The sequence below is a fragment of the Vitis vinifera genome, chromosome 3, assembly GCF_030704535.1.
Source record: "Vitis vinifera cultivar Pinot Noir 40024 chromosome 3, ASM3070453v1".
In the NCBI taxonomy this organism is placed as follows: Eukaryota; Viridiplantae; Streptophyta; class Magnoliopsida; order Vitales; family Vitaceae; genus Vitis; species Vitis vinifera.
Window position 1 is genome coordinate 970,568 of NC_081807.1, and position 12,385 is coordinate 982,952.

General features: G+C 37.3%; 3 protein-coding genes across 4 annotated transcripts; 2 read left to right on the forward strand and 1 right to left on the reverse strand.

Moving 5' to 3' along the window:
• Positions 1–276: 276 nt before the first annotated feature.
• On the forward strand, positions 277–3,275 carry LOC100257186 (putative HVA22-like protein g). 2 transcript variants are annotated; one of them, XM_019218924.2, is made up of 7 exons: positions 279–418; positions 1,070–1,165; positions 1,260–1,358; positions 1,444–1,500; positions 1,578–1,641; positions 1,732–1,932; positions 2,954–3,275. In XM_019218924.2, exons 2-7 carry the CDS (start codon positions 1,134–1,136, stop codon positions 3,182–3,184), a joined length of 684 nt encoding a protein of 227 aa, XP_019074469.1. In that variant the 5' UTR covers positions 279–418; positions 1,070–1,133; the 3' UTR covers positions 3,185–3,275. The 2 variants fall into 2 exon arrangements, with proteins under 2 accessions (XP_019074470.1, XP_019074469.1); XM_019218925.2 differs by lacking the exon at positions 1,444–1,500 and having other exon boundaries at positions 277–418.
• A 95-nt stretch (positions 3,276–3,370) lies between these two features.
• LOC109122358 (uncharacterized) lies at positions 3,371–8,925 on the forward strand. The gene is made up of 5 exons (XM_019218920.2): positions 3,371–4,982; positions 6,844–7,140; positions 7,568–7,786; positions 7,939–8,067; positions 8,423–8,925. The coding sequence occupies exons 1-5, from the start codon at positions 4,719–4,721 to the stop codon at positions 8,624–8,626; spliced, it is 1,113 nt and encodes a 370-aa protein (XP_019074465.1). The 5' UTR covers positions 3,371–4,718; the 3' UTR covers positions 8,627–8,925.
• A 400-nt stretch (positions 8,926–9,325) lies between these two features.
• LOC104878514 (uncharacterized) lies at positions 9,326–10,602 on the reverse strand. Its single transcript, XM_010649062.3, has 2 exons — positions 10,332–10,602; positions 9,326–10,255 (listed from the first exon to the last, which is right to left on the reverse strand). Exons 1-2 carry the CDS (start codon positions 10,473–10,475, stop codon positions 9,485–9,487), a joined length of 915 nt encoding a protein of 304 aa, XP_010647364.1. The 5' UTR covers positions 10,476–10,602; the 3' UTR covers positions 9,326–9,484.
• Between the last annotated feature and the right edge of the window lie 1,783 nt (positions 10,603–12,385).

The window sequence follows — 12,385 nt, forward strand, 5'->3', positions numbered from 1 at the left end:
AAAAACAAACACCATCAATGATAATCGAGCATGACCAAATCTTTTTAAACCATTTGATATAATTTCTATATCAAAATTTATATAAATGATTTTTTGTTACTAAGTGAAAAAACATTGCCAATCAGGTATCATATGTATATGTATATATATTATAGGTCTTACCGTTTGTATTATAATCTTATTTGTTTACGATTTGAAAGTGAATATTTTTATTTTTATTTTTGGCATAAATATTACTAACGAAAATAGTAAAATTTATTTTCAAAATAAAATAAAATGGAATCACCAAACGCAGCGTTACTCGTACCGTTTCGGACCCGAAACTGCCGATTGGACGGAACTAGAACCTTCAAAATATCCGGTTTCGGGATGACTTTGGGATTCCTCTGAAAGCGCTGTCTGAGAAATCCCTTTGCAGGTCTGGAGATTTCTCCTTGCTTTTGGATTTGTGAATTTTCTGTATTGTGAAAGTTACGTTTTGTTTGGTTGCCGAGAAAGTGTAGGGAAAGAAAAGATCAGACAAGAAAAAAAAAATAGAAATTGTTAATATTTTCCACCGTTTGAGATATGAGAAAATAGAAAATTGCACTTGACTGACTCTTTGGGATCATTAGAGAACAGTGCTTTTACGGACCCCTTCATTTTCTCAGCAACCAAACAGATTGTTAGAGTTCTGGTTGTTTTCCTTTCGGTCTCTGTTTCTCCTGATTTACATTTTTCCTCTTGTAGGCATTTTGAAATATTTTTTCATTGGTATGGTACTAGATGTGGTCCTAAGTATAGTTTCTCAGTGTTTTTTATCCTACGTGAACATTTTTTTCCTTGATGGAGATTTGATTAAATTTGATAGTGATCTCCACTTCTACTTTTCGATACCTTAATGCATGCCATTTTTTATTATTTTGTATCTATCATGTGTTTCACCATCAGTTTCTCGTTAGCCACAGTTTGGCTGCCAAGAAAACCAAGGAAAACAGAAGAAAATGTAGTTCTGAATTCATTTAACATTTTTTTTTATTTCCCATTCTCCTTAAGACTCACCAGGAAGTGATCTTTTTTATGATTTCAGGCTTGTTTAACTGGCAGAGAGGCACCTGAAGTCGTTTCCTTTTCTACGTGTTTAGGGACTCAAAATGATGGGGTCTTTTCTTTCAAGAGCTCTCATGTCTGTATATCTGAATGAAATTTAACACCCATTTGCTTCTCCAGCAGTTCCTTATTTAGTGAGAAAACTAAAATGTTCTGGTATATTTTGACAGGCTGACTTTTGGTTATGCTTATCCTGCATATGAATGCTTCAAAACTGTGGACAAGAATAAGCCAGAGATCGAGCAACTCGTGCTTTGGTGCCAGTATTGGTATGCTCTGTGACCCTCTGCTTCTCCTACTGCTAATAAGTGAACTGCAACATTAAAACATTTTTTTTTTGTTCGAATTTTGTAGGGTTTTAATTGCCTTGCTTACCATTTGTGAGAGAGTGAGTGATGCTTTCATTTCATGGTATGAAATCTCCCTTTGAGCAAAGCATGATGCTTCTGTTTCTATCATGATTGTGTGATCCTATTTTTTTTTTGCAGGTTACCATTGTATGGGGAAGCCAAGTTGGCCCTTTTCATATATCTTCGGTATCCTAAAACAAAAGTATGCATTCAACATCTGGAGTCTGGATATTTATGACGTTTTACCATTGGAATCCTTCTCACATAATTTTGTTTACTATTACTCTTACAGGGAACGACATACATTTATAATTCCTTTTTACGGCCTTACTTAGCAAAGCATGAGACTGAAATAGACCGAAATTTGTTGGAGTTAAGGGTTAAGGCCAGGGAGATTGCAGTTGTGTATTGGCAAAAGGCTGTCTGCCATGGGCAGACAATGTTTTTCAAGATTCTGCAGTATGTTTCTTTAACACAGCCTCAACCTGCTCAGGTATCTTATCCATGGATAAGAAGTATATTCTGTTTTGCGGTACTGGATTTATTCTTCTTTCAGTGCTTTCTGTGCTGCATACCCCTAATCATAACATTCTACTTAGGATAAAAGGAAATTCCCCTCATGCTTTAGGTTGCCATGGGGTTGTGGGTGTTCATTTTTCTTGTTCAGTGTTTCCTTCTTGGTCACTAGAGAAGCAAAAACAGAAAGGTTCGGTTAGTTTGTGTATTAATTTCTCCCTTAAGTATGCACTGAATTTAAATATGGAATAGATTCTGACAGCAAGACTCGCCTTGCCCAAATATCTACTCAGATTTGTGTTCATAGCACATGTCAAGTTTTACATAATAAAGGAATAGAATAGGACTTATTCAAAGGCTATCCAAAAAAAATGACATCTTTCCAGACAACAAAGGGGACAGGGAAGTTGATTGCTTTCTTCCCTTCAGTGTGAAGATTCTGTGTAAAAAGTTGGAGAAGTAACAGAACATAAACCCTGTTTATCTCAATTTAATTTGGTGATTTGTATATCATTCATATCTTACTTGCCTGCCTCTTGTTCTGGAACTGAGAAGAGCCCCTTTCTAATGCAAAATCGAAGATGAATTATATTAGAGGACAAATGCTTATCATTAGGTGGGTGCCTTCAGGATAAAGAACATTAGCAGCTAGGATAACTTCAAGCTTGTAAGTTTATGGAAGGTTAGAAGAGGGCCCTGAGAAGTTTCTGGCAGATGGCGATCTTTTGTTCATTGTGTGGGAAGATAGTGATCCTTTTGTTCGCGTCTTCTCAATTAGTTCACATGAAAAAGGAGTGATCAAGGCAAATATGACAAGGGTTACTAACTATGTTTGGAATATGAAAAAGTTAGAACTGACATGGACACAATAGGCAAGCTCCATAAGATAATAAACCCAATAGCACTTGCGTATTCAACAAACATGCTATTTACATATTTCTCTGATTCATTTACATCATGAATGAGACCCTCATTTTGATTCTTCTTGAAATTTGCAGCAACAACAGCATGCCAGAGATGGCCAACCCCTTGCTTCTTTTCTACCTCACCATGAATCTAGTTTTGAAGAATCTGCTGCAGAAGCCAGTAGCAAGCCAATATCAAGTAAACTGGAGGCAGAAAATGCAAATGCAAATGCAAATTCTCCTCAGAAAGTGAGTGTCATTGAGGGAGCTGTCCGGGTAACCTGTGAAAAACTGAGGAAAATCCGGGGCTCAGCTAATCAGTAGTAGCATTACATTACAATTCATATACAAAGAGCACATTTAATCTTGCTGATACCATATTCTTAACAATGGATGAATTAATTCTAATCCTTAATACTGGTATCTGCTTCTGGTTCTCTTTAGTGTAAATGCCTTGGAATATTGTTGCAGAGTTCCAGGATGAAAGGATAAAATTACAGGAAGGTTGAAGAAAAAACTGGAAACAGCATATGTCTGAAAAGATAACACGCACATTCTATGCAGCGTTCCACGTGTAACACGTGTAAAAGGTCGATGGAAAAGCCTGTGGTCCTGCCGCAGCATGCTCATTAAAGCGACACCGATCAGCCATTACTTAACATTCTTCGAGGCACTGCAGCCACGTATTATTATTATTATTATTTTTAATTTCTTGAAGGAATTTAATGCCGTTCTTATTCTTTATTTTTTTTTAAATAAAAAACAATAGTAACATAGAAGGTACAGCTATTCTTTTTTATAAGAGTTTTAGTTTTTATATAAAAGTTTAATTTATAAAAATAAAAATTAGAAATTATATCTAAAAAAATTAAGATCTTGATAATTATTTTTAAAAACTGTATTTATAATATTTTGTAGAATAAAAAATTATTTGAGAATATAAATATTTTTAAATATGTATTAAAAATAATTTTTAGATTTTATGTTTTATTTTTAATGTTTGTATAATTATTTTTTAAAATAGTCTTCTAAAAACTAATTTATATAAAAGTTTTAATTTATATAAATAAAAGTTAGAAATTATATCTAGAAGAAGACTAAGATCTTGTTTAATAATTGTTTTTGAAAATGTTCTGAAAAATATATTTTAAAAACTGTTTTATAATATTTTATAGAATCTCTTAATCATATATCTTCATTATTATTTATTAAATATTATTGTATACCATGTTTTAGGAGAAAGAGTAGGATTAATATTTTTAATGATCTCTTCAAACAAGTGTTGGGGTCGGTCATAGACTCATAATTGAATCTCTCATTTCAAACATGTGCATGGATGAGAGAACCTTTCCAGTGTAGTCGGTTGTATAATTTTAACTTGGGTTCACATGAGGGAAATCATAGCAAAGAGAAGAAAAAAATATTAAAATTGCTGAAATCATATGAGACTCGTTTGTCAAAAAAGGCATTTTCCAATCCCTCTTCATCTTGCCTTTTTTCTCTTCTAATCATAAAAAGCCAAGCTAGAACCATCAAAACCTTGAACACTAGCAGCAGCCTCCTTGATTAACACTCAAGCCTCAAAACCTCATCCAACCACCTCACCTCTCCCACCTCCCCTGTCTGCCACGTGGCTAAAAAGTGCTGGCCCCTCAGAGTAGAAAAGTCCAAGCCCATTGGGCCTGCCCTACCCAAACCGCCCCACGTGTCCCAACCACAAATTCATAAGAAGAGGGTAGCCACAGGCAGGAGGAGGAGAGAACTGAGGGAGGAAGTCTCTGATTCGGTAGCTTTAAAGGTGGTGCAGTTCACGAGAGTGCTGAGAAAGTTGAAGGGTAATTAATATTTTCTCGGGAAAATGGCAAGTGGCAGTGCAAAGAACAAGGCTGTAGGGGGAGGAGGAGGTGCTGGTCAGGTGCTGGACGGTTCAGATATAATGGAGTTGGTTGAGAATGAAGAAGTGTTTAGCAGTTTTGTGGATCATAAGTTTCAGGAACTGGATAGGGATTGTGATGGTAAGTTGTCCGTGAAAGAGCTGGAACCTGCTGTGGCTGATATAGGCGCTGCTCTTGGCCTGCCTGCTCAGGGTACTTCTGCTGATTCTGACCATATCTATTCTGAGGTACTTTGCTAGCTTGCTTGCTTAATTTCTTTTCTTTTTCACTTTTTTGTTTTGTTTTCTAAGTTGTTTTCACCTTTATATCTTTGGTTTGGTGCGGAGGAGGGTTTGTTGCCCTTAGGTTTTTTGGCGGGTGCTTGAGAAATAGATGGAAAAAGAGAGGGAGTGTTTTTGAAAGGCAAGGGATCTGCATGAGAAGACATGGGTATGCGTCAGTCGTATGGGTTTGCTATCTGAGTTGTGTTTTCACTTCGCCTATTTGATTTGTGGTGAGGGGTTGTTTTTTGGTGGGTGTGTGAGAAATAGGGGGAAAAGGAAGGCAAAGGATCAACATGAGAGGAAATGAGTTCGTCCCTCACTTGTAAGTGTTTGCTAATTGAGTTGCTCTTTCACTTTTCGCTAATTTGGGGCGTTGAGGGGGCTATTTGGGGTCTCTGAGAAAATTAGTGGGAAAAGAAAGAGAGGTTTTGAAAAGCAAGAAACCTGGGAGGAAATGGTTATGTATTACTTTGTATATGTCGGTTTTCTAACTGTGTATTTGATTTCTGGGAATTAATAGGAGAAGAAAGGAAACAATTGGATTCCTTTCTTTTGGGAGATCTAGTCTGATGTATTTGCTAGCTGTTTTGATTTCTTATCTATTGTTTTACATTTTTATTTCGTTTGGGATTTGGAGAGGAGATGGGGATGGGTGTGTTTGTTTCCTGAGAAATGGTGGGGGAAAGAAAGGAATGTTCGGGACCCTTTTCCTACTTCTCTGGTAAACCTAACGGACCACAGAAGATTATGGGTTTGAGTCCATTGTGTGTATTTGCTTGAGTTGAACCTTGAGCCATCTGCCTCTTTGAAAGAGGGAGGATACTGTTCTATCTGATATCGCTTTTGTAGACTGTTTGGCTGTTTGCAAAGAAGTTTGGTGTACAAGTCAAATTAAAAATATGCCTTCTTTGTGGTGGGAAGTCATAAACTTTGCATCAAAATAAAAGTTTGATTAGTCTTCATTTTAAAAATTAGATTTTAATTTCTAGTATTCTTGGATCTAGTAGTTCTTAAACTTCAATGAAATACAGTAGCAATGTTTATTTGTTGCTATGATTATAACTGGTGTCTGGAATCTGATTTGTTATTTAGTTTCTTGACGTCTTAAGTTCTAAGATACAATTGATTGCACTTGCCTTTTTGTGGGTACCCAGAGAGTCAAATTTTCAATTTTCCATTTCTAGCTGGCCCGAGAAACATCCAAACTATGAATCAGCTTTGTCGGTATTGTTGGACTTTGCTTTCCAGCTGCCATTGTCATCCTATTCACCTTTTTTTTTCTTTGCTTCTTTATCTTTTATAGGAGGAGGAATCTTTGTCAATGCTGTGAAAGCTACCTATACTAATGGAATTCAATAACTTGCAGGAAAGTTTTTTAGTTGTGGCCAAAGTCAATCTTATATGTTTAACATTAATGGACTGAAGCAGTGTTTGATAGGAGCAGGGCAACACCATTTTTTAATGGCTTTGTTGGTGGAGAAAGTGATCTTAATTGCGTATTTAATCTGCTAATGATGTGGCAGAGCTTATTGTTAATTGTTATTATTGATTGGAAATATGTTTCTAGAATAGTTCTTCCAATTATATGACACATGATAAATGAGGGGACAATGATGGTCCTCTAGTCTGATCAGCTCATGTGACCTCTGGGCCCTGATAGTCCTTTCTTACCTAATTCTAAAATCAAAGAAATCAATGATTGATGCAAATTTCAGGGCAAGCAATTAGTTATTGCTGTGCATTGAGCATATTGACTTTTGCCATGGCCCTGTCAGTATTTTCTTAGTGTTTACTTGGAAATGACCTTTGGTTTGATATGGTATAGGTTTTGAATGAATTCACCCATGGCAAACAAGAACAAGTAAGCAAGACTGAGTTTAAAGAGGTTCTCTCAGATATTCTATTAGGCATGGCTGCTGGTTTGAAGCGAGACCCTATTGTGATCCTCCGTATTGATGGGGAAGACCTGGGGGAGTTCATCAACAGCCCAAGTTTTGAACCAGAGATGATTTCCATCTTCTCAGAGTTTGATTTGCCTGAAGGATCACTTCGCGATTACATTACCAAGGCTTTGCAACAACTTACTGTTGAACAAGGAATGCCACCTTCAACAGATTCTTGGGTAATTACTGATTGTTACTAATTAGTACTATCTTGATTGGCTCGAACTCCTAGTCTTTTAAAGCAAAGTCTCTTGTATGCTTTTGAAACTGAGTTTTGCTCATTGTCTTAGATAAGTTGATCTGATGAATTTAGCTTACTTTCATCTTAAATTAATCAAGCATGGCCATAGGAAGTCATCAATAAAGACATGCTTCTTTTGTTCTTATAACTAGAACACAACTAGCCTAAATGTGCAAGAATGAAGGCAATTTGGCTTCATATGCCCCTAATTAAAAGGGAATGAGCGTGTTCTTGAAAAAAGAGGGGGGACCTCAAATCATGGGCCATACTAATTTTTTCTGGATGAATTTTGGACTGACTCACATATATTGATTGACAAGCCCAAATCCATACTGTTTATTATAATTCTTGGCTTTCTTTTGTAGGTCATGAGTAACATTGTGGAGCCTGCTCTGCAAACTGTTGCTGGCTGTGCTCATGAGCAACCCATCTCTCAAGATACTTTCCTAGCGGAATTCAAAAAGGTTGCAGAAAGTGTGGCTCAACATCTGGCAGAGCAGCCAGTGATTGTTGCCCACAGTGAAAACACGTTTGATGGAAGTGGTATTAAGAGACTATTGGCCAACAAATTTGAATTAGATAAGGTTAGTAGTTATCATGATTTTCATTAGTCATGAAACTTTATTGACATTATCTGAAGTATTAATGAATGAAACTCTCTCTTTCATTACCGAAGACAAAGTAGTGAGCAAGTGGATCATGCATCTGACTCTCATTGAAACTGGTTTTTGTTCAGTCATTGGAAGCAGCATTAAAGACAGTGCCAAAAGATCGCAATGGGAAAATGTCTAAGGAGTATCTCCGTGTGGCATTGGATGTTGTGGGCCCATCAGCAGGTTTACCCCCATATGGTGGGCTTGAAGAGGTATTGTTAATGATCTCACTAAACCGAAGTCTCATGGATTCAATGAACACATCATGCATTATGATCCAGCAATCAGTGAATTTGTTGTTTATGATTTGGCTGCATTATTAGATAACCTCCGAAGAACAATAGACAGTCATTTAGCTATCAATGGAAAAACCCTTCCATATCTCTATTCACATCCAACTACAAGACGGGCTAGCTTGGCATGGTTGGTGTAAAGCTTTACTTAGGCTCAGGAAAAGCTGTTTATCTTGGGCATACTAGCTTTGAGGAATTTTAGCTAAAGTTTTTGTTTGCCAGGACTTTTATAATTATTAAACTTTTTAATGAATTTGATCTTGTAATTCTACAGATGGACAAGGTAGTGACTGATGTGTTCAATATGGTGAATGCTGATGATGGGAAGGTTGTTAAAGAAGATGAGTTCAAGAAGTTGCTGACTGAAATCCTGGGAAGTATCATGTTGCAATTAGAGGGCAGTCCTATCTCAGTTTCTTCAAACTCGGTCGTGCATGAGCCCCTTACTTCTTCAACACTTTTGTCACCATCTTCATAATTTCATGTATGTAACTTTGGTACTGCAAATGAAGGGAATGAAAAATAAAAGAGCCATATAAAATCTCATGATCAGAAGTGATCACTAGTTTGAGTGATGTACTGTGCAGTCCACTCGATTGTGTCCATGGAGTGATTTACAAATGCGATAGAAGATGAACTCACTCTTGTACTGGTCAGTGGACTGCAACTTTTGTATGATTGAACCCAAGAGATGAAAGGATTGTCATGATCTTCCAAGAGTTCAAGCTAAAACTAAAAATCTTATTAGTATATGAATAAAAGATGGATTGTTGGATAGTTGTACTTGCAAGACATAATGGAATTCACTTTGTATGGGGTTAATTGTTTTTCATCTTTGCTGTTCTTCATTTCTGCTCATGACTAAACAAGTTCAAACTACTGCTCTCTTCTTCAACTTACTCAGAGAAATGGTGATAAAATGTTCAAACATGCCCCTGCCAACCTCAGGAAAACTCGTGTTCTTCATCTACCCTCACCAAAACTTGCTTTTAGTAACCAATTGCCCTTCCCAGGACAGACCTTGCAACTATTGGAGCTTATGCACCAGGTTCCCTGTTACAGTTATCTAGGTCGTTGAATAGAAGACACTAAGCCATAAGGTACAATTGAGGCAGTCTTTCCTTTTCTATGATTTCTTAGATCTAAATTCTCCTCAAGCATTAGCAACTCTTCAATCTAGGATTATTGATAGGTAGTAGATACATATACAAAAAGATGGATGCAATCATACAACATTTCCCACCCAGAAAGGCCTTCAAAGAGGCAAGGAAGGAGCTCTACACACCTGAATCAAAGTTAGAGACAGTAAGCATGTTTGCATATGCTGTGAAAAAAATCATGGCAGTTCATTCTTACTTAGGAACTCTGTCCATGGTGGCAGATCTCGAATGGTCTTCACATACACATGGAATAGCAAGCAAGCAATAGCAGGACCAACCCAGAAAACCCAGAGGCCATTCCAGAGTTGACCCCCTCTAACCAGTGCTGCCCCCAAACATCTAGCAGGGTTCATCCCAGCACCAGCATAACCTTTGGTTGCTGTAACTGTTGTCGACACAAATACCAGAACCCCAGCCACAGCTCCAATGATCGAGCAAACCAGAACCAGCCCCAGCGCCTTCGCTTGGCGATCATCAAATCCAATCCATACTGAAGCAAACAATAACACAAATGTGCATATTATCTCAAGCCATAAAGCCTGCCCTGTGTTGATACCTACAGTGATAGCCCCATCAGGGCCTGGAACAATGACACTGAGGGTGCAGCCTCCAAGGGAGAATGTTTCTTCAATGTTGCTATTTACCACAGCTTTGAGTGCCAGTGCACCTAGCACAGCGCCTGCACATTGAGCCAAGACATAGACGCATGCCCGTGAATGAGAGATCACACCAACTAGTGCAGCAGAGAAGGTGATTATAGGGTTGATGTGACCACCAGAAATGGGAAAGGTGGCAAGGAGAAGAATTGTGAGTGTGGGGAAAATGAAGAATGATATCACAAGGTTTGGTGTTTCAGTTTTGGTTTGGTAGGAGGAGATAACTATGGTGTCAAGCACAAACACAAGCACTGCTGTCCCAAGAAGCTCTGCAACGGATGCTCTCCAGACCTGAGGAAACCAAGCTCAGACCAAAAAAATTTTGGGTGCCATACATATAACACAGAATTATATAGATGAATCTTACCTCTGGTGAGAAGAATTCATGGGAAATAATGCAGGGGAGAAATGCTGTCCTTGAAGAGTCCTTTCCTTCTAAAGAAGTTGCCTTGCTTTCCTCCACCTTTCTGGGGGAATCCTGGCCAACAATATTCATGACAACGGGATCCATTTCTTTCTCTAAATCCGGAGGAGGGTCTGAAGTATATGAAAAGGAAGAATGGGAGAAAGTAATGAGATTGAGATGAATGAAGTTTCCATTGAAGACAAGATGCAGTTAAAAGCACTTTGGTCAATAGCTTTCCACTATTTGAAATCGATGGGCTTAGTGGAAGCAGTTGTAAAGAATATGCCCTATGCAGCCAATACTTTGGTGCTTAATTGGGCGTTCAACTCGAAAGTAAAGGTGCTCTTAGGCTAGCTCACTAAAGAATATTCGTACTTCAAATCAAGGATAAGGACGACGGATGTGATCAGCTCCTAATACCGTTAGAGCTCGTCTGGAGTGATTCTTATTAAAATAAGATATTTTATAAAAATGTTGTTTTTGATAAAAATAAATAAATCCCTTAAATTCATACATATACACAGGCCAATTACAATACCCGACAATGGTGATTTACAATTGTCCCCTAGGAAAAAGTCATGACTGAGAATCAAGATAGGCCCCTAATTTACAAATGCATAGAAACGTGACCATGATTAAAAAAATAAGAACAACATAGTAAACGTGTTTGTTTTTTTAATAAACCTTCAAACCATTAAAGAAGATGTTACAGGTAACAGATAGAAAAAAATACAAGTAAAATCATCGGAATGGAGGATGGAAATGAGATATTTATGCCATAGAAGTCTTCGATTCACATCCTAGAGGTTTCATTAGACCAAAATTTAATGATGGTGATAATAAGCTTTGCAAAATTCTCTCACAACGCTTGTTTTTCCTGTCACAATATTCAAAATCATCTTTCATTGACGAGAGATGGATGTTGAAACCATGTTCTGTGGTAGACACTCTGTGTGCCTTTCCATTTGGTCTGTTACGGAAGGCTTTCTTTCGATATGGTTTTTGAGTCTTACTGGGTATTTAGTGTTGTTGCACTTGCACCCTTGAGTGCTTGAGTTTCAAGAAAATTTAAATGGGTTTTCCCAGAAAGAGAAGTTTCAAATGGGTTTTCTTTAAAAATTAAAACAGTGATTTGGGGTTACTCATGCCATTTTCTTGGCTAACACCTCTGATTGTTTTCACCAGAAGCGCTACAGCTCTGTAGAGGTTGATATCATATATTTTTTCTTCCTAAAAAAATGGCAGAAAAAATAAGAAAGAAAGAAAGAAAGAATGTTTGGTTTCAAGCACACACATTTTCCTTAAAATCCTAAAATTTTCCCCTTGCCTGTAACAGAAACGGAAATGAAGGTGGGATTTCATCCCAAGATTTGATTGGTCCCGGCTTGAAAGGAGAGAGCAGTAGGAGGCCAAGAAAGTTGCCTGTTGAGAGAGGTTTTGAGGTGATAAATGACTTAGCAGATAGTTCCTCTGAATAGGTCAGTCCAATCCTCCCTCTTTTTTTTTGTCTATCTGTTGGTTGCTTCTTAGGTGTTTTCCTTAATCTTGCTCTGTTTATATATGTTTCAAGGCATGAATATTTCAAATTTTTATTCAATTAATTGAATGGTTAGTATAGTTGTTGTATGTACTGTATATTATATTATACAATTTTATGCAACTTGTGCTGTTATGTGACTTATTCTAATGCTATGCAACTCATATTGTTATTTGACTTTCTGGGTTTGCAGCAAAGGGATGATGTGGTTGTTAACATGATATGTTTAAGAGATTATAATATAATGCAACTTGTTTGCTGTTTGACTTTCCGGGAATGCAGTTGCAGTATGCTGATAATGAAGTTGTTAATATGATATAAAGAGATGAAAGAATTGATTGTAGGCAAAGCTCCAGCATTTTGCCAACGAAAATCTTACTTTCTGTTCAATTAGTGAAGAAAAAATGGCAGAAGCAATTCTCTTCTGTGCCTTGGAAAGGATTGGTGACTTGCTCATTCAACAGGCAGATTTCTTGGG

Bases quoted from the DNA above. Each gene is read 5' to 3' on its own strand.
- LOC104878514 (XM_010649062.3), bottom strand. From the start codon at position 10,475: ATGGATCCCGTTGTCATGAATATTGTTGGCCAGGATTCCCCCAGAAAG. The intron at 10,256-10,331 runs GTAAGATTCATC...TGGTTTCCTCAG, and splicing joins ATGAATTCTTCTCACCAGAG to GTCTGGAGAGCATCCGTTGC.
- LOC109122358 (XM_019218920.2), top strand. From the start codon at position 4,719: ATGGCAAGTGGCAGTGCAAAGAACAAGGCTGTAGGGGGAGGAGGAGGT. The intron at 7,141-7,567 runs GTAATTACTGAT...TTTCTTTTGTAG, and splicing joins CACCTTCAACAGATTCTTGG to GTCATGAGTAACATTGTGGA. The intron at 7,787-7,938 runs GTTAGTAGTTAT...GTTTTTGTTCAG, and splicing joins ACAAATTTGAATTAGATAAG to TCATTGGAAGCAGCATTAAA.
- LOC100257186 (XM_019218924.2), top strand. From the start codon at position 1,134: ATGATGGGGTCTTTTCTTTCAAGAGCTCTCAT. The intron at 1,166-1,259 runs GTCTGTATATCT...ATATTTTGACAG, and splicing joins TTTCTTTCAAGAGCTCTCAT to GCTGACTTTTGGTTATGCTT. The intron at 1,501-1,577 runs GTATGAAATCTC...TTTTTTTTGCAG, and splicing joins AGTGATGCTTTCATTTCATG to GTTACCATTGTATGGGGAAG.